At 38.0% G+C, this 22,924-nt stretch overlaps 3 protein-coding genes across 8 annotated transcripts in view; 2 read left to right on the forward strand and 1 right to left on the reverse strand.

The window, feature by feature from the left end:
• Positions 1-6,949, forward strand: part of DNAAF4 (dynein axonemal assembly factor 4) — a 76,759-nt gene extending 69,810 nt beyond the window's left edge. Inside the window, exon 10 of the mRNA XM_070797511.1 lies at positions 165-6,949. The gene's annotated coding sequence lies outside the window, so the exon portion shown is untranslated. The remainder of the gene's footprint in view (positions 1-164) is intronic.
• Positions 6,950-7,059: 110 nt separating this feature from the next.
• On the reverse strand, positions 7,060-14,774 carry PIERCE2 (piercer of microtubule wall 2). The gene is made up of 2 exons (XM_019968798.2): positions 14,584-14,774; positions 7,060-7,545 (listed from the first exon to the last, which is right to left on the reverse strand). The coding sequence occupies exons 1-2, from the start codon at positions 14,599-14,601 to the stop codon at positions 7,201-7,203; spliced, it is 363 nt and encodes a 120-aa protein (XP_019824357.1). The 5' UTR covers positions 14,602-14,774; the 3' UTR covers positions 7,060-7,200.
• Positions 14,775-15,008: 234 nt separating this feature from the next.
• The window catches only part of CCPG1 (cell cycle progression 1), a 42,468-nt gene continuing 34,552 nt past the window's right edge, over positions 15,009-22,924 (forward strand). For 2 of the 6 annotated variants that reach the window (XM_070797503.1, XM_070797507.1), the window contains exon 1: positions 15,009-15,148. Coding sequence is in view for 4 of the 6 variants with exons in the window: in XM_070797502.1 (XP_070653603.1) it covers positions 15,493-15,507 (15 nt within the window). In the remaining 2 variants the exon portion in view is untranslated. Of the gene's footprint in view, positions 15,149-15,485; positions 15,508-22,924 lie in introns of those variants that run through there. The other 4 variants (XM_070797502.1, XM_070797505.1, XM_070797504.1 and 1 more) reach the window with 3 other exon arrangements.

The following is a 22,924-nucleotide window of genomic DNA, read 5'->3' on the forward strand; positions in this document are numbered from 1 at the left end:
TGTTCCTTGCCTGATAAGAGTGCTTTGTTCTTTTGTTCCTGTAAGATCATTGTTATCAAGACTGGATCAAGGTCAAGCATTGTGACCAGGCTTAGATCACAAAATGGTTTAGCCCTCAAATGACTTCTCTTTTGTCAAAAACTATATCTGGTTTTTTTCTCCAGGGACCCCCTACCCCATCTGCTTACACAAGGATGAGGCCTAATTAAAAAAGTGGCTAAGAGGAGCCTGTTTAGAGTTTGGTCAAGGAAAGACCACTTAGCACTGGTAAGCCAGGTTTTTTTCCAACACACCTCATCTATGTGGAGAATAAAGGGAAAGGACTTTTGCATATACTATCTGGGGGAAAAAGTTGGTATGTGGTCTCCTAAGAATCCTGAAAACAAGGGTGTGTTTCATTATGTTACTGAATTGATCTGCCTCAGTCTCACTCTCAGAGACTCCCGAGCACCCTCAAGACTGACTCATCTGCAAGGATCAGAGTCATATTAACCAGGCTCAGGAGAGTAAGTAAAACAGATTACATACTTATTACTAATGCAATAATCAGAAATTGACAGGATGTTCATGGTCATGGTAGGTTAAATGAAAATTCATTTCTCTTTATAAGCAGATTTGATATGGTAAATCATAAATTTGCTTGACAGACATGGACTCAGAACAAGGAAAATTACTTTAATGAATGGACTGTTTCATGGCATCATGCATCCAGTTCTACATAACAAGCTTCCTTTTTCCTAAAATGTTTAGGCTAATTCCCTTTGTTTACAAGCCTTAAGACATACTTCACTATAACTAACTCTCTTGTACTAACAATAAAACCAGGTTAACTCTTCAGGTCATGATAGGGTTACCAGTATCATCTCTTTGAGATGTGATTTGCCTTTTTTTTTTTTCCTATTAAAGAATATTAATAGAGGAATTTATTTAGTCGATATTGTGATTCCGCCTTATAAAATGTTTTAAAGGAATGTGACTCCTAAGGCCATCTCTTTCTTAAGACACTCTCTTCAGGGAACTGCTTTTTTTTTTTTTTTTTAAGGTGCTACTTTTGACAGTACTAGAACACACTTCATTTTAGCCTTTGCATGACCTAAATAAGCATGGTTTTTATTTAATAAATGGACTGCCTTGTATAGGACCTAGAACATAATAAACTAAGCATAATTTTGAACTATTACATATAGTAAAAACCAACATTATTTGGTCAAATACATTAATTAGATTATTGATGGGGTTTAGTTTATAGCTAAAAGAGGAAAAAGACCTAAATAAACTGGTAAAATATTCCTTTGGGAAGATAAGCCTTTAGTTTAACTTAATGCTCTATTTCTAGAAATAGTCAGTGAAAGTGAAAGTGCTAGTCACTCAGTCGTGTCCTACTCTTTGTGACCCCGTGGGCTGTAACCCACCAGGCTCCTCTGTCCATGGAATTCTCCAGGCAAGAATACTGGAGGGGGTTGCCATTTCCTCCTCCAGGGGATCTTCCCGACGCAGGGATTGAACCCAGGTCTCCCACATTGCAGGCAGATTCTTGACCAACTGAACCACCAGGGAAGACAATCAGTCAATAAATGGAGGTAAAACTTTAAATATTCTGATAATTGTGTAAAGGTAGGAAAATTTTCCTAAAGTATGTGAGTTTTTAATTTAATGTGCTTTAAATATTTTCCAGGGGAATTTATTGTTCAAACTGTTACCTGAAGTGGAGTCTTTTCTTTCTGGAAAAATTACTGAGTATGTTTATTTTTTACAATTTGCTGCTGCTGCGTCGCTTTAGTCATGTCCGACTCTGTGCGACCCCATAGACGGCAGCCCACCAGGCTTCCTGTCCCTGGGATTCTCCAGGCAAGAACACTGGAGTGGGTTGCCATTTCCTTCTCCAATGCATGAAAGTAAAAAGTGAAAGTGAAGTCGCTCAGTCATGCCCGACTCTAGCAACCCCATGGATTGCAGCCTACCAGGCTCCTCCGTCCATGGGATTTTCTAGGCAAAAGTCTAGAGTGGGGTGCCATTTCAAATGTACTGCTTTATTTGGTGTAGCTCACAAAATAAATTAATACTTTACAGTCCATATTCCAATGCTTTTATTTTTAGCTTGTTCTTATGTATCCTGGTTCTAAGTATACTATAAATTGATGGATAATTCTGTGTCCATCCTGTCTATATGTTTGATTTTATACACTCTACTTTTTTTAGTCCATGTTACAGAACATTACTCTGCAGTCATCTTTAGCTACATTTTTCTCTGTGGAACTGATTACTGTGGGTGAGAGATTCTCAAAATGTGCTTCCATCAAATGCAAATATGCTTCTTCTTTTTAAAAAGTAACCTTTGGCCCCCACATATATTTCCAGCTATTACCCCATCTCTATATTCACTGTACAGAAAAGCTACTAAAAAGTTTTTACTTCTTGCAGGCTTTCATAAACCTGTTCTAGTATGGTTTTCCTCTCTACAACCCCACTGAGATACTTCTTGCTGAGGCACCAGTTATCTCTACATTGCCTAATCAAACCCTCAGGTCTCAGTCTATGTGTTAGCTTCCAAGATAGTTTCCCAAAGGTGGGTCATGCCCTGTTCAGGAAACAAGTTCCTTACTTGACTTCCGAGTATCACAGTCTTCCTCATTTCTTCCTACTTCACTAGTTACTTCTTGGTCTCATTTGTTTATTCCTTGTCATCCCCCTGACTTCTAAATGAGTTGCCTAAAGATTAGTCCTTTGGTCTTTATTCTGCCTACACTTTGTTATCTTATCTCATGATTTTAAATAATATCTTTGTGTGAATATTGTTTAAATTGATTATATTCAACTTCTTCCTTGAACATCAGACTAGATATTCAGTTCCCACAATAACTTGACTTTCTCTTGACTTTCTTCAGGGGCATCTTCAAATACCAACTGATCAGACACTCCTGTACCTTAAATACCTCCTTGTCCAAGCACTCTTCCGCTAACCCTGTGTTAGTTTTTCCCTATATTTCTTTTCACCTGGCATGTTGTATACATATATATATACACACACACACATGTCAGTAACATGTAAATAAAATATTTACATAAGTAAAATTTATGTAACATAAATATGTAAATGTTGTACTTATATGGGGGCTTCCCTGGTGGCTCAGACATTAAAGAATTTGCCTGCAATGCAAACCCAGGTTAGATCTCTGGGTGGCAAAGATCCCCCTGAGAAGGAAATGGCAAACCATTCCAGTATTCTTGCCTGGAGAATCCCATGGACGGAGGCGCCTACAAGCTACAGTTCATGGAGTTGCAAAGAGTCAGACATGACTGAGCAACTAACATACATACATGGACATAAATATTTATGTGTAAATATGTACACATTATGGTGCTGCTATTAGTTACTCAGTCGTGTCAGATTCTTCGCGATCCCATGGACTGTAGCCACCAGGCTCCCCTATTCATGGGATTTTCCAGGCAAGAATACCGGAGTGTGTTGCCATTCCCTTCTCCAGGAGATCTTCCTGACCCAGGGATCAAACCCTAGTCTTCTGCTTTGCAGGCAGACTCTTTACTGACTGAGCCACTGGGGAAACCCAACATAAATATTTATGTGTAAATATGTATACATATAAGCCAGTGAGGGTGCTCACAATAGCACCTTCTTCAAGGGCAATGCCAAAGAATGCTCAAACTGCCACACAATTGCATTCATCTCACACGCTAGCAAAGTAATGCTCAAAATTCTCCAAGCCAGGCTTCAACAGTATGTGAACCGTGACCTTCCAGGTGTTCAAGCTGGATTTAGAAAAGGCAGAGGAACCAGAGATCAAATTGCCAACATCTGTTGGCTCATCAAAAAAACAAGAGAATTCCAGAAAAACATCTACTTCTGTTTTATTGACTATGCCAAAGCCTTTGACTATGTGGATCACAATGAACTATGGAAAATTCTTCAAGAGATAGGAATACCAGACCAGCTGACCTGCTTCCTGAAAAATCTGTATGCAGGTCAAGAAGCAACAGTTAGAACTGAACATGTAACAACAGACCGGTTCCAAATCAGAAAAGGAGTATGTCAAGGCTGTATATTGTCACCCTGCTTATTTAACTTATATGCAGAGTACATCATGAGAAACGTTGGGCTGGATGAAGCACAAGCTAGAATCAAGATTGCCAGGAGAAATATCAATAACCTCAGATATGCATATGACACCACAGATATGCATATGACCAACCTAGACAGCATATTAAAAAACAGAGATGTTACTTTGTAAACAAATGTCCGTCTAGTCAAAGCTTTGGTTTTTCCAGTAGTCATGTATGGATGTGAGAGTTGGACTATAAAGAAAGCTGAGCGCCAAAGAATTGATGCTTTTGAACTGTGCTATTGGAGAAGACTCTTGAGAGTCCCTTGGACTGCAAGGAGATCCAACCAGTCCATGCTAAAGGAAATCAGCCATGAATATTCATTAGAAGGACTGATGCTGAAGCTGAAACTCCAATACTTTGGCCACCTGATGCGAAGAACTGAGTGATTTGAAAAGACCCTGACGCTGGAAACATTGAAGGAGGGAGAAGAAGGGGACGACAGAGGATGAGATGGTTGGATGGCATCACTGACTCAATGGACATGAGTTTGAGTAAGCTCTGGGAGTTGGTGATAGACAGAGAAGCCTGGTGTGCTGCAGTCCATGGGGTTGCAAAGAGTCAGACACAACTGAGTGACTTAACTGACTGATTTACACATATTTTAAATTTATATATTTATACATGTAAGTAAGTATTTGTAAATATTTCTACATCGTGTTGCTCAGTTGCCCAGTCATGTCTGACTCTTTGCAACACCATGGACTGCAGCATGCTGTATGTCTACACGTGTATAAATACATGAGTACTACCTATGTCAGTGTAACATAAAGACAGAGAAACATTTACTTTAGAAAGTGTATATATATATATAAAAATGTATATACATTTATATATAAATGTATATACATATTTATACATATGTCTTTTGGTGGTTTTCCCCTACTAGAATTTATTAGAATCTAACCTCCATGAAGCTGCTGCTACTGCTGCTGCTGTGAAGTTGCTTCACTTATGTCCAACTCTTTGCGACCCCATGGACTGCAGCCTACCAGGCTCCTCCGTCCATGGGATTTTCCAGGCAAGAGTGCTAGAGTGGGTTGCCATTGCCTTCTCCGTCCATGAAGCTAGGTGCCTAGAAGTCCCTGGACTTTAATAGACACTGAATGACTACTTAACTGCATTCCAGACAACATGCTTGATTCCATGATACTCATCCTTCTTAAGAATTTTAGCAACAGCAGCAAAACAAAACAAAAAAATGCCTAACCACCTATCATAGTAAGGAACTTTTGGTTACCCTCTAGATTTTACATGTTAAAAAGTTGACTTCACTTGGTACAAATCAAGCACCTACAGTGAAGGAGTAAAATGGTTTATATAGTTTATGCCAAAGAAGTCTGGTAAACTCAAATTCTGTTGCATCATTCACCTGGAAATCTTGTGCAGTGCCTTCATTTTTGATGTTTCAGAGGAAGTTAACAAAGTCAATCTTTTTTTCTTTCCTCTGCCCATATCATATTTTGGGATATTTGAAAGAATTTCATGAGGCTGCAAAGGTTGAGCTGTTTCCTAAGATTCAACTTTTCTGTGTCCAACTTTTCTGATCCCCTAGTTACTCACAAGATTATTTTTTCTAATTGATGTTAATATCCTGAATCTGAAACCAACAGGGAAAAATAAGAATAGTGATTCTGTTTTTTTCCAGTAAAGCAGTTTAGTTCCAATTGAACAGGCAGTTTCAACAGATGGCAGCTGAAATATATCTCTGTGTAGTGTGATTTCAGAGTTTAAAGAATTGTATAGGCTATCATTGGAGAAGGAAATGGCAAACCACTCTAGTATTCTTGCCTAGAGAATCCCATGGACAGAGGAGCCTGGTGGGCTGCTGTCCATAGGGTCACACAGAGTCGGACATGACTGAAGCAGCTTAGCACGCGTGCATGCATTGGAGAAGGAAATGGCAACCCACTCCAGTATTCTTGGAGAATCCCAGGGACAGAGGAGCCTGGTGGGCTGCCGTCTATGGGGTTGCACAGAGTCGGACACGACTGAAGCGACTTAGCCGCAGCAGCAGCATAGGCCATCATCTGTCACTGCTCATGCTCTGTGTTGAAGATGTATCAGAGTAATTGCATTTGTGAAAATGTGCAACATTCTTACACATTTTCATTCTTTTATATCTAAGATTTCTTTTTCCTGGACTGGTCTTTCCTTTGATTTGGCTTTACCTTCTCTAGGATGTTTCTTCTGACCTCCTTGTCTCTGTTTAAGCCAATTGGGTCTCTGTGTCTGAAAGACCTTTTATGTATTTTATATTACATAAATTATCACACATTATTAATTTGCTAATCTCATTTCCCCCAAATATTGTTTATTGAAACAATAAAACAAACTCTCTTTCATTTCTGTGTTCACTTTACACATTTTTTGTTGTTTAGTCGCTAAGTCATGTATGAATCTTTTGTGACCCCCATGGACTGTAGCCTGCCAGGCTCCTCTGTCCATGGAATTTTCCATGCAAGAATACTGGAGTGAGTTGCCATTTCCTTCTCCAGGGGATCTTCCTAACCCAGGGATCAAACTTGTGTCTCCTGCATTGGTAGGTAGGTTCTTCCCACTGAGCCACCAGGGAAGCCCACTTATTTTGAATAGTGCCTGCCATAAGTAGGTGTTCAATAACTGAATGAAAAAATTTCAAATCTTCTCTTCCACCAGCTTAGCAGTGAGAACTAACATTTCCCCAGGTTCTAAGCTATTAGTTGAAGTAACAGAAAAGTAAGAAATTTCTCATCAAAATCTTGTTCAATTCAGTTTTTCTAATTAGAATTCCTGTGTTCCTTTGTCTGGGTAAATATACTCAGTAGACAAGTTGAAATCCTGAAAACATTTTGAAGTTTTGGAACTACATGAGCTAAATAAAGCTAGGTATAATAAAATGCTTTCTACCATTTATTCTGTTTTGAACACATTTTTATTTAAGAAGTCACTGTCATTCACTTATCATTTGAAATGCTTTATTTGTCAAAGGTATTTTTAAAAATTACTTCAAGGCTTTTTTATATTTCAAATTAGATATCCTAGTTTAGATTTAAAACTCGTTTTTCCTGAATACATTTTCTCTTTAAGAGTAACATACTTTCATAGAGTGTGTTGAAAATTAGGGAAGTCAAGGGTTCTTGTTCTGTCAGGTGCAGTGTTTAGAGTATTATTTTGATAAAATCCAGTCGCTCTGATATGACTAGAAAATACTTGCTCCCTTGGAGTATAATAGCAGGGGAAAAACTGTGGCATAGGTAAAAATTCACCGTAATTACTTGAATTGGTTTTATACATAATCATCTTAGGTTTTGATAGTGAGGTAGTCGTATGGAGTGTCTTTGGATCCAACATACATGAAAACACCGGATTGCCAGGATTCACACAGGGAGGCAGTTCAGGTTTCATTTCTGTGTCTGAATTTGAAGCTGAAGTACTTTTCTTTTCCTAAAAGATAAATGCATAAAATAATTATCAATTACACAGTTGTGAAAAAAAGAAAACAATTATTTAAATTAAGCCCTAACCTTTTTTATACAACTCAAAAAAATTGACTGAAAAAGATCAAAGACTTGAATGTAAGATCTGATACCATAAAACTCCTAGAAGAAAACACAGGGGAAAAGGTCCTTGGAGGTGGCCTTAGTAATGATTTTTGGATATGGCAACAAAACTACAAACAACCAAAGCAAAAATCAACAAGTGTGGCTACAACAAACTAAAAAGCTTCTGTACAGCACAAAAACAGCAGAATGAAGAGGCAAACTTGGAATGGGAAAACATATGTGCAAACCATGTATCAGATAAGGGGTTAACTTCTAAAATATCTTAAGAACTCATACAATTCAGTAGCAAAAAACCAAGCAATATAATTAAATAATGGGCAGAGGATCTGAACAGACATTTCCCCCAAAGATACATAGATAACTAACAAGTACATGAAAAGATGTTGAACATTCCCAGTCATCAGAGAAATGCAGACCTAAACCACAATATGATGTCACTCCACACCTGAAGAATGGCTATTATCAAAAAGTTAAGAGAGAATAAGAGTTGAGGATGTGGAGAAAAGGGAACTGTTGGTGGAAATGTAAATTGGTACAGCCACTATGGAAAACAGTGTGGAATTTCCTCAAAAAACTAAAGATAGAACTACCATATGATCCAGCAGTTTCACTTCTTAGATATCCAAAGAAAATGAAATCACATCTTGAAGAGATATCTGCACTCCCATGTTCATTGCAGCATTATTCATAATAGCTAAGACATGGAAACAAGTATCCATCAACAGATGCATGGATGGAGAAACACACATACAGAATGGAGTACTATCAGTCATAATAAAAGAAGAGCCCTGCCATTTGCAGCAATATCGAGGACCTTGAAATCATTATGTTAAGTGAAGTAAATCAGAGAAAGACAAATGCTGTATGATCTCACATATATGTAGAATCTTAAAAAAAAAAAAAAAAAGAGCAGAATGGTAGTTATCAGGGGCTGGGTATGGGGGTAAATGGAGAGATGATCGATGGTCAAAGAATCAACTTTTTTTACAACTTTCAGTTGTAAGAAGAGTAAGTTCTAGGGACCTAACATACAGTATGGTTACTGCCATTAACAATACTGTATTTGAAAGTTTGAGAGTAGATGTTCTCACCACACTCACACACAAAAATTTGTAATTATGTGAGGTGATGGATGTATCAGCTAATCATACTGTGTTAATCATTTCACAATATATATCAAAGCATCAGGTTGTACCCCCTAAACTTACACAAATGTTATATGTCAGTTATATCTTAATAAAGGTAGAAAAACAGAAGAAAACAAAAACTTAGCCCCATCTACTCTCCTTTTGGGAGTCTTTTCTCTTGAGGACATTGAAGAGTAGCCATTATATTATAATGGCTTCCTGGGACTGCAAGGACATCAAACCAGTCACTCCTAAAGGAGATCAACCATGAATATTCATTGGAAAGACTGATGCTAAAGGTGAAGCTCCAGTACTTTGGCCACCTGATGGGAAGAGCCAGCTCATTGGAAAAGGCCCTGATGCTGGGAAAGATTGAAGGCAAAAGAAGAGGCCAACAGAGGATGAGATGGTTAGATAGCATTACTGACACAATGGAGATGAACTTGAGAAAACTGGGAGATAGTGGAGGACCAGGAAGCCTGGTGTGCTGCAGTCCATGGGGTCACAGAGAGTCAGACACAACTTAGTGACTGAACAATATATATATATATATATATGTATATATGTATATATACACATAGATATATATGTATGGGCTTCCCTGGTGGCTCAGATGGTAAAGAATCCATCTGCAATGCGGGAGATCTGGGTTCAATCCCTGGGTTGGGAAGATCCCCTGGAGGAGGGCATAGCAACACACATCAGTATTCCTGTCTGGAGAATTTCCATGGACCGAGGAACCTGGCAGGTTACATTCCATGGGGTCACAAAGAGTCAGACATGACTGAGTGACTAAGCACATATATATGTATATTAAATATATATATATTTCAATTATATATGTCTGTACAGAGCAAACTTTTCAAAAGTATGTACAAGATAAGTTTTAAAAATCCCGTACTAGAACTATGAGAACTTATAAAAATGTGTAAATTATAGAATAAGATGCAATAGATCATAGTTCAAAGAGGACGTACAGTTGAATTTTAGAGTGAAAAAATAACAAGATAAACAAACATTCAGCAATCTGAACCTTGTGGATCTTTGCTTTGTGTATTAAGCAAATGATTCCACAACAACTAATTACAATTGTAAATGCTATGAAGAAAAAAAAATTCAAGGTATTTCTGAAGACTCAGGGGGGTTCTAATCTAGTGTGAGGGCCTAGGAAGGCCATTCTGGTGAAGTGTCGTTGAATCTAAGACTGGAAGGCAAGGAAGGAAAAGATAGAAAAGGGCACAGAGAAAATGCATGGCCCAAGTGGAGTGAAAATGGCTTAAGATGAGGAGAGAGGGGCAGGGGCAGAACCTGAAGTGTCTGGTTGACTGTGTGAGAAGTTTGGATCTTTATGGTAAAAGCTATGGAAAGCTATTGAAGAGTTTTAAAGAGAAACATAATTTTTAGGACGATTACTTGGCTGTCAGAGCCTTGAATGGATGTGGAGAGGAGCTTCAGTAATCCATGTGACTGATGATGATGATTTATAGAAAGATGGTGGTACAGAGAGGCTAGGAAATAAATTTGAGACATATTTTGAAAGTAGAATCCATAGGACCTGGTGACTGATGGATGTGGATGGAGAGGAAGAGGAACATATCAAGGAAGACCCCCAGATTTATGGACAAACATTTGGGTAGATGGTCATTTGCTACAATTTGTAACTAACATACATAATAAATTCAATAAATATTCAAAATAATTTAGCTATTTGGGGGAGGAGGGAGCAAGACAGTAAAAAGAATGAATACAAAAGTGATATTTTCTAGCACATGAACATAACATGCTTTATCTTCAGTAAAGTCATGTCCATTAAAATCAACAAGCTTCAATCATGAAGGTGAAAGAATTCACATGGAACAGACTATACGGACCTTATTTATCACTCATTCAACAAATAGTGAGTACCTACTGTGTGCCGGGCATTGTTAGATGCTGGAAAAATTGTGATTAAAAATCTGAAGTTCCACATTTTATTGTATAGGAGATAAGCACATAAGAAACCAGCTCAATAATGTTGGGAAATTGGTTAGTTATTTTTAAAAAAGGTAGGTCTTCGCCTCCAAAATTAGGTGTCACCAGTTCTAGGTTCTGATGTTGCCAGTAATAAAAGCTGCGTGACTTTGATGAAGTTACTTCGCAAGGATTCAAATTCCTTGTCTATAAATATAAAACAGGAGATGGATTAGATAGGTTTGTTTCCTAATCTGAGGATATAGATCAGATCAGTCGCTCAGTCGTGTCTGACTCTTTGCGACCCCATGAATTGCAGCACGCCAGGCCTCCCTGTCCATCACCAACTTCTGGAGTTCACTCAGACTCACGTCCATTGAGTCACTGATGCCATCCAGCCATCTCATCCTCTGTCGTCCCCTTTTCCTCCTGCCCCCAATACCTCCCAGCATCAGAGTCTTTTCCAGTGAGTCAACTCTTCACATGAGGTGGCCAAAGTACTGGAGTTTCAGCTTTAGCATCATTCCTTCCAAAGAAATCCCAGGGCTGATCTCCTTCAGAATGGACTGGTTGGATCTCCTTGCAGTCCAAGGGACTCTCAAGAGTCTTCTCCAACACCACAGTTCAAAAGCATCAATTCTTCAGCACTCAGCCTTCTTTACAGTCCAACTCTCACATCCATACATGACCACAGGAAAAACCATAGCCTTGACTAGATGGACCTTTGTTGGCAAAGTAATGTCCCTGCTTTTGAATATGCTATCTAGGTTGGTCATAACTTTCCTTCCAAGGAGTAAGCGTCTTTTAATTTCATGGCTGCAGTCACCATCTGCAGTGCTTTTGGAGCCCAGAAAAATAAAGTCTGACACTGTTTCCACTGTTTCCCCATCTATTTCCCATGAAGTGATGGGACTAGATGCCATGATCTTTGTTTTCTGAATGTTGAGCTTTAAGCCAACTTTTTCACTCTCCACTTTAACTTTCATCAAGAGGCTTTTTAGTTCCTCTTCACTTTCTGCCATAAGGGTGGTGTCATCTGCATATCTGAGGATATAAGGGCTCTCCAAATGTAGCCATAGGAAAGTGATCTTCAGTTATTTGAAAAACATGAATGAAGAGTGTACATTTACTTGTGATAAGGTCCTTAAAAATGCATTCTGTGGGGTCCATGTCAGCATAAGCAGTTTAAAAAAAACCCCAAATTTGGTAATTTCTGAAATACTTAACATCTAAGTCCTTTCAGATCAGAATTTATATTATTATAATCTAACCTTATAGAGAGGTTGGCAGGGTACAGAGCGTGCGTGCGTGCTAAGTTGCTTCAGTCCTGTCCGGCTCTTTGCAGCCCTGTGGACTGTAGCCCACCAGGCTCCTCTGTCCGTAGGGATTCTTCAGGCAAGAATACTGGAGTGGGTTGCTGTGCCTGCCTCCAGGGGATCTTCCTGACCCAGGGATTGAACCTACCTCTTGTTTGTCTTCTGCATTGGCAGGCCGTCTTTTTACCACTGGTGCCACCTGGAAAGCCCCAGGGTACTGTAATTGTGACTTTTTAAGGTTGAATTAAATAGAAGGTTGCTTATATGCATTACAATTCTTTTTCTTTGAAGACTTTATAGTAGATTATTGTGATTCATGAGGCTCAGACCCTTTAAGAATTCTAAATTCTTAAAACTAGCAAGCATAAAATCTCAGTTTCTCCAACTCTAAAATGGAGGAAAGAATATTGGCCACATTGTTGTGTCAGGATCAAATTTGGGTCAGATTAGCTTGGTTTCTCTTAAAATAACCCAGCTTACTCTGAATTCCTGGGTGATTCCACTTAGTATCTCAGCAAAATTGTTTCCCACCATCAAAAACCTATTTGTTTTGAAATCTTTAGTTCTAGTCTGCAAATGTGAAGTATTTGCTCCACCTTCTTTTTATAGCTTCAAATTTTAGACCTATATATTATTTTATATTCACATTTAATGGATCTAATTTGAGATACTAAAATTCATAATCCACTTGTTCACATTTGAAGAAGTATGATAGTATTAGGGGAGCAGCACAAGGCGAGAACTCTGTGACCTACATTTCAATCCTTTATCATCACTGCACCTTTGTTTTTATATTGTCTGTAAAACTGGTTAAAAAATTTTGCTATAATTCCTGTGGTTGGAAAGTGAAAGAAAATCAGATGTAAATGATACATTACTATATAAATGGAACCAATTTTTATCATTTTTTTTTTTGCAGGTATACCTCAATGCATATGCACCATTTTCCACAATTCAGTTCTGAAATTTACAGGTTAAGAACATTTACACTAGTATGCTCCCATTTACTAACACTTATCATCTTGTAGGAAGCTGGCAAAGCTGGAAATAAAACTCATCAGATCTTGCTATTTATCCTTTTTAACACTGCTTATTAAATTGTTTTAAATATCCAGAGCAGAGACATTGGAGCAGAGTAAGTTGCCAGAATGTTATGGCATTCTGACAACAGGTCACTTTGTCTCAAAATGTCAAGGTTCCCACTTTTCTTAAGTGGGAGGTGCTGCCTTGTGACTTGTGAGAGAAAGTACCAATCCTGATATAATTTATGGACACCAGTCAGGTTGCCCAGGGCAACCTCACTCACAGAGGTTGTGACTTTCAAATTACCCTCTACAACTGGCTCTGAAATTCAGATCAACTTTGACTCCACAATGTAATAGAGAAAACAGAATGTAGTCAAAATAGAAGACAAATGAGCTGAAAAATTTTGTTGGCATTATCTGTACCATACAATCTGTAGAAGTTACTGTCCACCTAAATCTTTTGTACCTCCAGAACAATTCACAAATGTTTATGGACTTTGAAATAAAATAAAAATACCCATTGCTTTTACTTTATATCCTAGGTCCTCACTGCAGCTTTCTTATTTAGGTTTAGCCCTCTTCAAATCTGATATTCTTGAAATGTGGAGTTCAAAACGGATACATTAAAAACAAAACAGCCTAATAGAATAATAAAAAGATTAAATTCTCTACTAGATTACACACTGAGTCAGCGACTGTTAGTGAAGGATAAGAAGGTTAATGAAAATTATAAATGAATCTTTTAAAATCAATTAAGTGCCTTGAATGAAATCTACAAATAAATGGTGTTGGCTTTCTTACTAATTTAATACTCAGGCTCTCCTAGAATTAGAGAAGACTAGGCCACTTTGACTTTTGCAAGTCTTTTGTTATAAACACACATTTTTATAAAGATAAATAAGCCATTGAAATAAAAATGCCCATTATAGAAGCTGTAATTATAACATTAAAAGTGCTTTTTCTTCTTTGGTTTTGGTTTCACAGTTGATGTTAATCACAGTAACACCAAAAGCAAAAAATTCCCTAAGGCCTAATTTTTAGGCACCCTTTTGTTTCTCCTCAGGCCCAACCATCCTTCTTGCTCATGTTAAAAAAAAAAAAAAAAAAAAAAAATTGGCCACAATTAGGGACAGAGAATTAAACCTTGACTTTCTACTGTTTCTATCAACAGTGATATAAATGCATCATATTCTTTCGCCCCCTCATATCCTTTTTTGAACAAGACAATGTAAACATGTGAATTAACAAGGAACATTTTTCTTGTTCAAAGCCATCACCCCATTTTGCAGTGGGGTATGAGTTGCATACCATCCCCAATCATCTTTATACCTTCAGAGGCAATTCCGGCTTAATGCAGTGTATGTTACATCTGTGTAGTCCAGTGATTGCCTACAAAAGTGGTTTTTTTTGGAGCGTGGGGTGGGTGGGAATGCGAGGTGCCCAAAATTTATAGTAAAGAGTACCAACAGTCAAAAACATCCAGCCCTCTGCCCAAACCCACCCAGTCGCACTCGGTCATTCTCGATGTCTTCTTTCCGCAAACGCAGTGTTTTCCTGCAGCTGATGGCAAAAAGGCCAGGGAGCACCGAGGGGACGCGGCTCTTTTTCTACACGCAATTAAAGCAGCAAAGAGCTGGTGAGCGGTCGGCTGGATCAATACGCATAAACTAATCCGCCTAATCCCAGGAGCGGTCCTCCAGGGTGGAATCCTGCCAAGTGGTTGTAGCAGCCCGTCTCCATAGTAACCGGCCGCGGCGCCTCTCCAGCGCCGGGGCCCGGATGTTGTCAGGATCTCGGCCGCGGGACCCAGCTTCCAGCAGCTTCCCGGCGGCCCGTTGCGCTCCTCTTCGGGAGTCGTAGTTCTTCACTCGGCCGCCGCCGGGTATGAGGCGCGGACCAGACTACGAGTCCCGGCATGCGCCGCGGCGCCCCGCCGGCCGCCGCCTCCCGGCTGCGGACGCCTGTGAGCAGGTTGTTTTTATGAGAGGCGTCACTGCTCTCGGAGTTGTGACCGCCGCCACCGCGACAGCCAGCGCCGTCGGGCGGAGGTGGCGCTGCCCCTTCAGGTAAGGTCCTGGGCGGGTTTGAACCCAGGGAGGGGAGTACGCGCCGACTGTCGCGGTTCTTGTGTCAGTCGTCTGGTGGAAGTATTCGTGGGGTCTCAGCTGAGGGGAGTCTTGACCCTTAGGCTCTCGGCGTTTGCTGCCGCCTGGGTGGCCCCTTCAGAACGCGGGGCCGCAGTCCCCGCGGCGCAGCAGATCCCCAGGCGTCCGGTCCGGTGGTCCTGTATCCTCGGTTTCCTGCGTGCAGACGCGAGCGGAGCGCCGGGGTTGTAGGGGAGCCGTTGGTCCGGGGGACGCACCCGCCTTCTTCCACTGGGCTGGCTTAAGGCTCTTCTCGGTCCTGATTGATGAGAATCCATATGGTAAGATGTTGTGTGCGTCACCCCGCCGGGTTTTCAGCCAGCCGGTCTTTTTTGGTGACATTTGAGCCTTGTGATGCCAGGAGCAGAAAGATTAAATAATGCATTTGAGATTTCTGCTTGTGCGCCAGTCTGATAATCATCAAATCTCCCTGCCTTCCCCTCCCCCGCCCCCCCCCGTCCCCTTCCTAATCGATAAGCACCCACCGTAGCGTCAGTCCACACCATGTCTTGTACGCGTTACCTGTTTATTTTGTTTCATGAGTCCAACTTTTTGCCATTGGGAGCGCCAATTTTGACGAACTCGGCCAATTAGGCACTTTCTTGAGCGGGTGAAATTGGTGCTGCTTCAGTCTAGCTTTATTAAGAAATAGAATGGAGCCTTCTTGTAGCTAGACTAGGTAATTATTTTAGTACCGCAAATTTTAGGAAATTTGCCTCCAGTAAGGTCACATCTACTGAATAGTACTTGAAACGTCGTTATTAGCGCATCACTTCTTTGTGTCAAGTTTGAATCTTATTAGGCCCCGCATTTCTCAGGGGGCTATTTATCACATCTCGGACACTAGTGTGAATGGTTTACAATTCTTTTCTACACTATGGTCATAAAGGGGAAGGGAAGGGAGAAAGTGAGGGGATTATTTTTAATCCTTTACCCCAACCTAAGGATTGGCTAAGAATTCGAATAAAGTTGCTATGAATATATATAAAAAAAGAATCCATTAAAAATCGCTCTCAAATAATATTTAAGCGTGTGGGAAATATTAGTTTTTAAATGAAAATAGATTAGAAAGTAGTGTAATTCTAATTTTGTTTACTAAACTATAGAACTAGAAGTGGTTATATGTGTTTTAGAAATAAGACTCAAAGAGTCATAGTTATGAAAGTGATTAGATGATGCAACTACAATTTTTTTTTACATTTTCTAGTATTTTCCAAATTTTCTATAGGCAAAATTTAATTTAAAAAAGGGATACAGATAAAGCAATTCCAGTTATGTAAACTCTTTAAACATTAATTTTAAAAAGCAAGTAACGACAAACAACATAGGCAGAGCCCCTGTTACTGCATCCACAAACTATGAATAACAAGTTTAAATGTCAGTTAGTTGTGGAGAAATGACAAGAAATGCTTTGGTTGGACTGGAAAGGAAAACAAATATGACACATTCTCAGCATTTGTACATCTTATCTTGATCTGTTTTTATTTTGGACAGTAAAATCAAAAGACAAAATTCCTTAGTTTTCTTCAGTTAAGGCAGTGCAGTCTTGATTATTCCTGTAACTCAAGGTGACAAAGCATGGGCATGTTAATCTGAAAAGATCTGGATATAGCAAGATTTTTTCATTTATCATTTGCCAGTGGAAATAAAGAAGTTAAACATTATTATAAAATAGGGGATGTTAAGCTTGTTTTCATTGAATCATTTTAAGCACTGTGTTTGATACGCCTGATATTTTGGATTATGTTTTTGTTTCATTTTCTATTATGATTATGTTGGATATGGATGGTAAGTTGCATGTTTGGGCCACACTTTGTTTTCTGTTCTAAAGACAGGGCTGCATTGTTCTTTGAGAAGAATAGTCTGTGTATTTTTGCAGTTATCAGTCTTGAAAAATTGGGGTTTACCTCAATTCCAAGTGTTCATTTATTCTTAATAAAATATCCATTCTACAGCTTTTTTTTTTCCCCCCTTTTTTTAAACTGTAGAAGTCATACTTTGTTTTCTTAGATTCTTTTCTTTGGAGCGTTGTTTCTTTCCCCAAATTTTAGTTTCTTGTCAGTATTTTGTATTGGTTTGTGTGTCTTGTGCCCTGTGTTAGTTCAATACCTTGTTAAAAATTTGAGTTCCTTTACATGGCATAAGAAACATTCATAATTGCTTAACTTGTCTGATTTACTAACTGGTTCTAGATTATAATATTGTATTTTTATGCAGGTTAATATTTAAAAAATTATGTGAGTTTGAACTGAGATCTTAGAAGTAGTAGTTTCTGACATGTAAAGAATATGGACACAGTGTAAGGCCTGTTAAGCCCAGAGTATTTTAAAACAGAAAATGCAGACTCATCTAACAATGTAGAACTAGTAGAGGCTGAATTGTTTTTGTTTTCATGTGTGGTTAAAGTGAGGAAGTTGCCATATTGTAAGTAATAACTTATATTTTCAAGAATCTTCTTTCTGGGAGTTGTGCAATTTTTCTTTTTTGTAATAAATTTTTTTTGTAGTTTTTAAAGGTTACTTTCCATTTATTATTACAAAATACTGACTGTATTCTCCGTGTTGCACAGCACATCCTTGAGTCTGTCTTATACCCACTAGTCTGTACCTCATTCCCTTACCCTGGTATTGCCCCCCTCACTAGTTCTCTATATGGAAGTCTGTTTCTTTTCCTGTTAAATTCACTAGTTTGTTATGTTTTTTATATTCCACATGTAAGTGATATCATACCATATTTGTCTGACAATTCTGCAGTCTTGATTAATTTAAAACAGTTAAAAAATATGAGTTTGTTTCAAAGGTCATGTTTATTGTATCAGATGAACTTGAAAAAAAATCTTAACAGTTCTAAAGTGAAATTTAGCTCTATAATGGGAAGACTGCAACTAACTGATTTGATTTAGAGGATTTTTTTAAAGGGTGTTTAATGTATGGAAACCTGTGTAAGGGCTTTCTGAAGGAAGTATTAGCAAGGAAGTCAGAATCTAATTTTTCTTCAGTATTTGCCCATGAAGCACTTTACTAAAATCACTTCTGGTTCATGTTGCCAGCATGATGAAATGTGAAAAAAGAATTGGATTAGGAGTCAGAATGTTTAATGATGTTGACAGTAATTCAGTTTATGAATCTGTAGTTTCCAATTTTATGTTATAAATAATAGCCATTGCCACATTTCATGGCATATTCATGAAAATCAGATCTGGTATAAAAATCATATTACTTTGTGTCAGAGTGATCTACCAATGCAAAGTATTATTGGCTTTCGTAAGTAACATTTACATAAAGCATGTTATACATTTGAAATGTGATGACTTAATGTGATACACACTTTTGGCTGACAAGTTTGATGGAAAAAAGTCAAATGATATCTTCATTTGACTTTTTGGTAGTGCTTTTTGGCTTTTACTAGGTCGAAGGAAACCTGGCCCCTTTCCTGACTGTGACTTTGCACTTTGCTGCATTAAAGGTCCTGAAATTGCAGTGTGATTTTATGGTTGGGCCTTTAATTTTGGTTTTGAATTATTTTAATTGCGCATCTAAAGTATAAGGAAGATCATCAGTGTGACTTAACAGTAGGAAGCGAATGCTGTTTTTAATGTTCTAAAATGGTACTGTAAGTTGATTTCATGAGTAGTAAGCCTACATTGAATGTCAAATCCCAGGTCCTCCCAGAGATGCATGACGTGTGTGTAAGCATTTATCTTTGAGGGAGAGGAATAGTTTAGAGCTTGGACACCTCCTTCTGGGGACATCAACCCTGTCTGTATGTGACCGTTGAGATTAACATCAAGTTTGGTTGACATACAGAGCATTCAAGTCTTTTAGAAACTTATAAATCAATTCTGAGGACTTTATGAGAACAAATATAAGTGAAAGTAACAGTGGGGGTATACTTAATTGTCTATTATATACTTAAAAAAAATGGAAAACAATAAAAATATATAAAATCTCTTTGGGGACTTTTCTGGTGGCCCAGTGGTTAAGACTCCTTACTTCCACTGAATGGGGCATGGGTTCCAGCCCTGGTCGGGAACTAAGATCCTACTTGCTGCTAGCATGGCGCCAAAAAATAATCCCTTTGTTTTCAATCTTTCTGGCTTTTTTTTCCCCAACAGAAAAGTAGAAGAGAATTGTAAAAAAAAAAATTATGACAAATTATCTTTTTTGTGGAAAGTATGTTAAAAAATAATAGATATATGATTAATACATACATTTTAACAAGTAAAAACTTTTTTTTAATTGAGAGTAGAAGAAAACATCAAGCTATATAGTTCTACTTATTTATCTCTGAAAAGGGAAAAGGAGTCACCAGGGACTTAACAGTGTCCAAGTGAGGGCAGTATGGAGCTAGTCAAGCTTTTAGATTTACTCTTGGTTCTTTTAGCCTTTTTCAAAATTAAGATGTAACAATTCTGGAAAGTTAGGATTCTTCTCAGAGTCAGAAAACCTGGTGGAAAGGATATTTCCATATTAATCAGTATCGTAATTTCCTTCCAGCATTTTGAATCCATGTTGTTTACTACTTTATTTCAAACTTTTTATCAAAGGTGTAGCTTCTTTATCAAAGGTGGAGGCAAAAGGGGATACTTCTGTCTTCAAATATAGTAGTAGTTGCTTTTGTTTCCCCATTTGAAGGATATTACATCATAAAAGGAAACTTGTGAAGAAATTGTATATTGGCTCACTTCTTGCAGAATTTGTTTTGTAAATCAAAAAGTTAACCTGTATTATAACAGTATTGCTGCCTATTTCTGGGGTGGATAAAGTGAAATTCTTAATACTATTCCTATTGGAGACTTATCTCCAGATGCCTGTCTTTAGCCACAGATTTCAGTGTTTAAATGAAATTCACTCCATTAAAACTAGGAAAGCCTGTTTGCTATGGAGTGGTTATCTTTGCATCCACTTAAAAGATGAATGTAAACAAGAGGAAGGACAGCCATTGGATCCACATCTTGATCCCATAGTTACTACACTGTGGACTCTTCAAAGCTCTGGGTTATGTTCTTTTTTCTCTAATATTAGTTTTCCACAATAAACTTCTGATACCTCAGATATAAGTATTTTAATATGATTCCCTTAAGTCCTTTAACTTGTCCTGAAAAGACTGGTCCTCCAGAAGATGATTAGATTTTGTTTCAGTTAATCATTTACTTAGTATTGGGCTGGTTTTTTCATTTTAAAAGATGTCCCTTTTCCTGCTGGTTATGAAGGTAATAAATAGCTTATTGAAATTTAGCAGACATATTGCATGTAATTTTTTTTTTTTTTAGATTTGAAATACACTCTTTAAAATTTTAACTCATTTAAAGCATATAAATTAGTATCAGTAGGGTTTATTTTTCTTTAGCATATTAACCTGTTTAATCTTTGTTCATCATTTAGGTGTTAAAGTAATTTGGCTTCTCTTTGTGTATCTTTGCTAGTAATGTTGAACATTTTTCCTTATAAGCTATTTTAGTGTCTTCTATACATTGCTTCTATACATTGCTTCGGAGAAGGCAATGGCACTCCACTCCAGTACTCTTGCCTGGAAAATCCATGGGGTCGCAGAGAGTCGGACACGACTGAAGTGACTTAGCATAGCATACATTGCTTACTCTTGTTCCTTGTTAAATTTTCTGTTCAGTTTTAAACCTTTTTTCTTACTGACTTATTGGTGTATTTTAAATGTTTTAAAAACTCTGTTATATATATGTTACAAATATGCTTAGTATTCATTCTTACTTATATGACTTTTAAAATAAGTTTATGATTTTTGTACAACGGAAAACTTCTCCTATATAGTTTCTAGGTTTTGTGTAAAGCCTAGAAAAAGATTATCTTTAAGATTTTAAAACTTTTCGGTTTCGAGTCTTTTTCTTTTTTTCCCTGTGTTTTTATCTTATATGTTTAAATCTCTGGGCTGTATTTTTGCCAGGCGGTCTTAAGGTTTTATGAAGCCTTACATTAATAATGCTGAACGTACACACGGCAAACTGGAGAAATGACATCAATCTGAAAGCCTTTTGCAACATCACATTTATGAAGTCTAATTGAGATTATATTTCTGAGTGATGCAATTTGGCAAAAAAAAAAAAAAAAACCTGATTTCCCCCCCTTCGGGAGTCAGGAGAGGGAGAACAGTGAAATTTACTTTCTTTTTAAATTCAGAGGCATTTTATGTGAAAATGACTCCTATCTTTTGCATCTCTTTCATCCTCTACCTTTCACAAAAACCATAGAAAGCTTTTGTGCTGTTGTGAGCATCCAAAATGGCAGCTGGTGCTTGAGTTCATATGCAGGATTGCCTGTGAGATCTTTCTTCTCTTGCTGCTGCTTGGAAGCAGCTTTAGTTTGGCCTGTACATGGTGAAAATATGCTGCAGGATTTATCTGCTATAACAGTTAAAATGCCATACAAAAACTCAGTCTATTTCAAATAGAGAGTTTACTTGACCATTCTAGCCAGTAAGCTTTGGAATTAGCTTTGCTAGGGTGACAGCACAAAGGCCAGGCACTCCTAGGTTAGGCTTATTTATTGTCGGAGTCTGGGGGCTGAAATAAGGTTGACGTTGTAGATGGGAAAAAATATAAACTTCACCTTCACTTAAGATGAGACTATTTGGAAAAAAAGAAGCAACAGAGTGAAAGGTTCTCTCCCCTTTCCAATGAACAGAATTGAAGACTCCTTAATTCCCCAAAGAGATACAGTTCTTACCATTTACCTCCAGAGGTATTTGTCACAATACTTTTTAAAATGTGAATTTGTGCCAAATTACCATAAAGCATAGTGACAGTAACAGTTTTAGATGCTTTCTTAGACTGAAAATCTTGGGAATTTTTAAGCTTTTCTGTTTCAACCCCTTAATTGTGGTGCTCAGTGATTTTAGTGACGCTACCACACTTTTGAAAATAGAAATAAAAAAGTTCATAATTGTGCTACATTTAACAGAGGCAAGCTTAAGGGTGCAGCTGGACTTGAAATTAGACCTGTAGTTACATTCCTATTTCTGATCCTTTAATTCCTGATCTGAGTAAACATGCTTGTATGTCCTTTTCTGTAGATAAAATAGAGTATTTAAGTGATTAAAGATGAGAGATTATTATGTTTGTATTGTATGACTTCTGACTAATAGAGAGCAGTTAAATTTTTTGAGCTATTATAAAGACATTAAAAATAAAATTAGAACTTCTTGTCAGAGCTTTGAACTTAATACTAATTAGTAAAGTAACCGGAGAAGGCAATGGCACCCCACTCCAGTACTCTTGCTTGGAAAATCCCATGGATGGAGGAGCCTGGTAGGCTGCAGTCCATGGGGTCGCTAAGAGTCAGACACAACTGAGCGACTTGACTTTCACTTTTCACTTTCATGCATTGGAGAAGGAAATGGCAACCCACTCCAGTGTTCTTGCCTGGAGAATCCCAGGGATGGGGGAGCCTGGTGGGCTGCCGTCTATGGGGTCGCACAAGAGTCGGACACGACTGAAGTGACTTAGCATAGCATAGCATAGCATAGCATAGTAAAGTAACTCATGGATAAAAGTAATTGAAGCTGACATTAGGCAAGTTATGCTCAGAAGTATAGAAGTTATGCTAATAAATAAATGCTGTACATTCAGGGAAAGGAGAGATCAGTGTGTCAGAAACATGAAGGAAAACTTCATGGAGGAGGACTAAGCCTTAAAGATAGAAGAAAGGAAGAAGGAAGGCATTCAGG

This window comes from Bos indicus, chromosome 10 (genome assembly GCF_029378745.1).
Source record: "Bos indicus isolate NIAB-ARS_2022 breed Sahiwal x Tharparkar chromosome 10, NIAB-ARS_B.indTharparkar_mat_pri_1.0, whole genome shotgun sequence".
NCBI lineage: Eukaryota > Metazoa > Chordata > Mammalia > Artiodactyla > Bovidae > Bos > Bos indicus.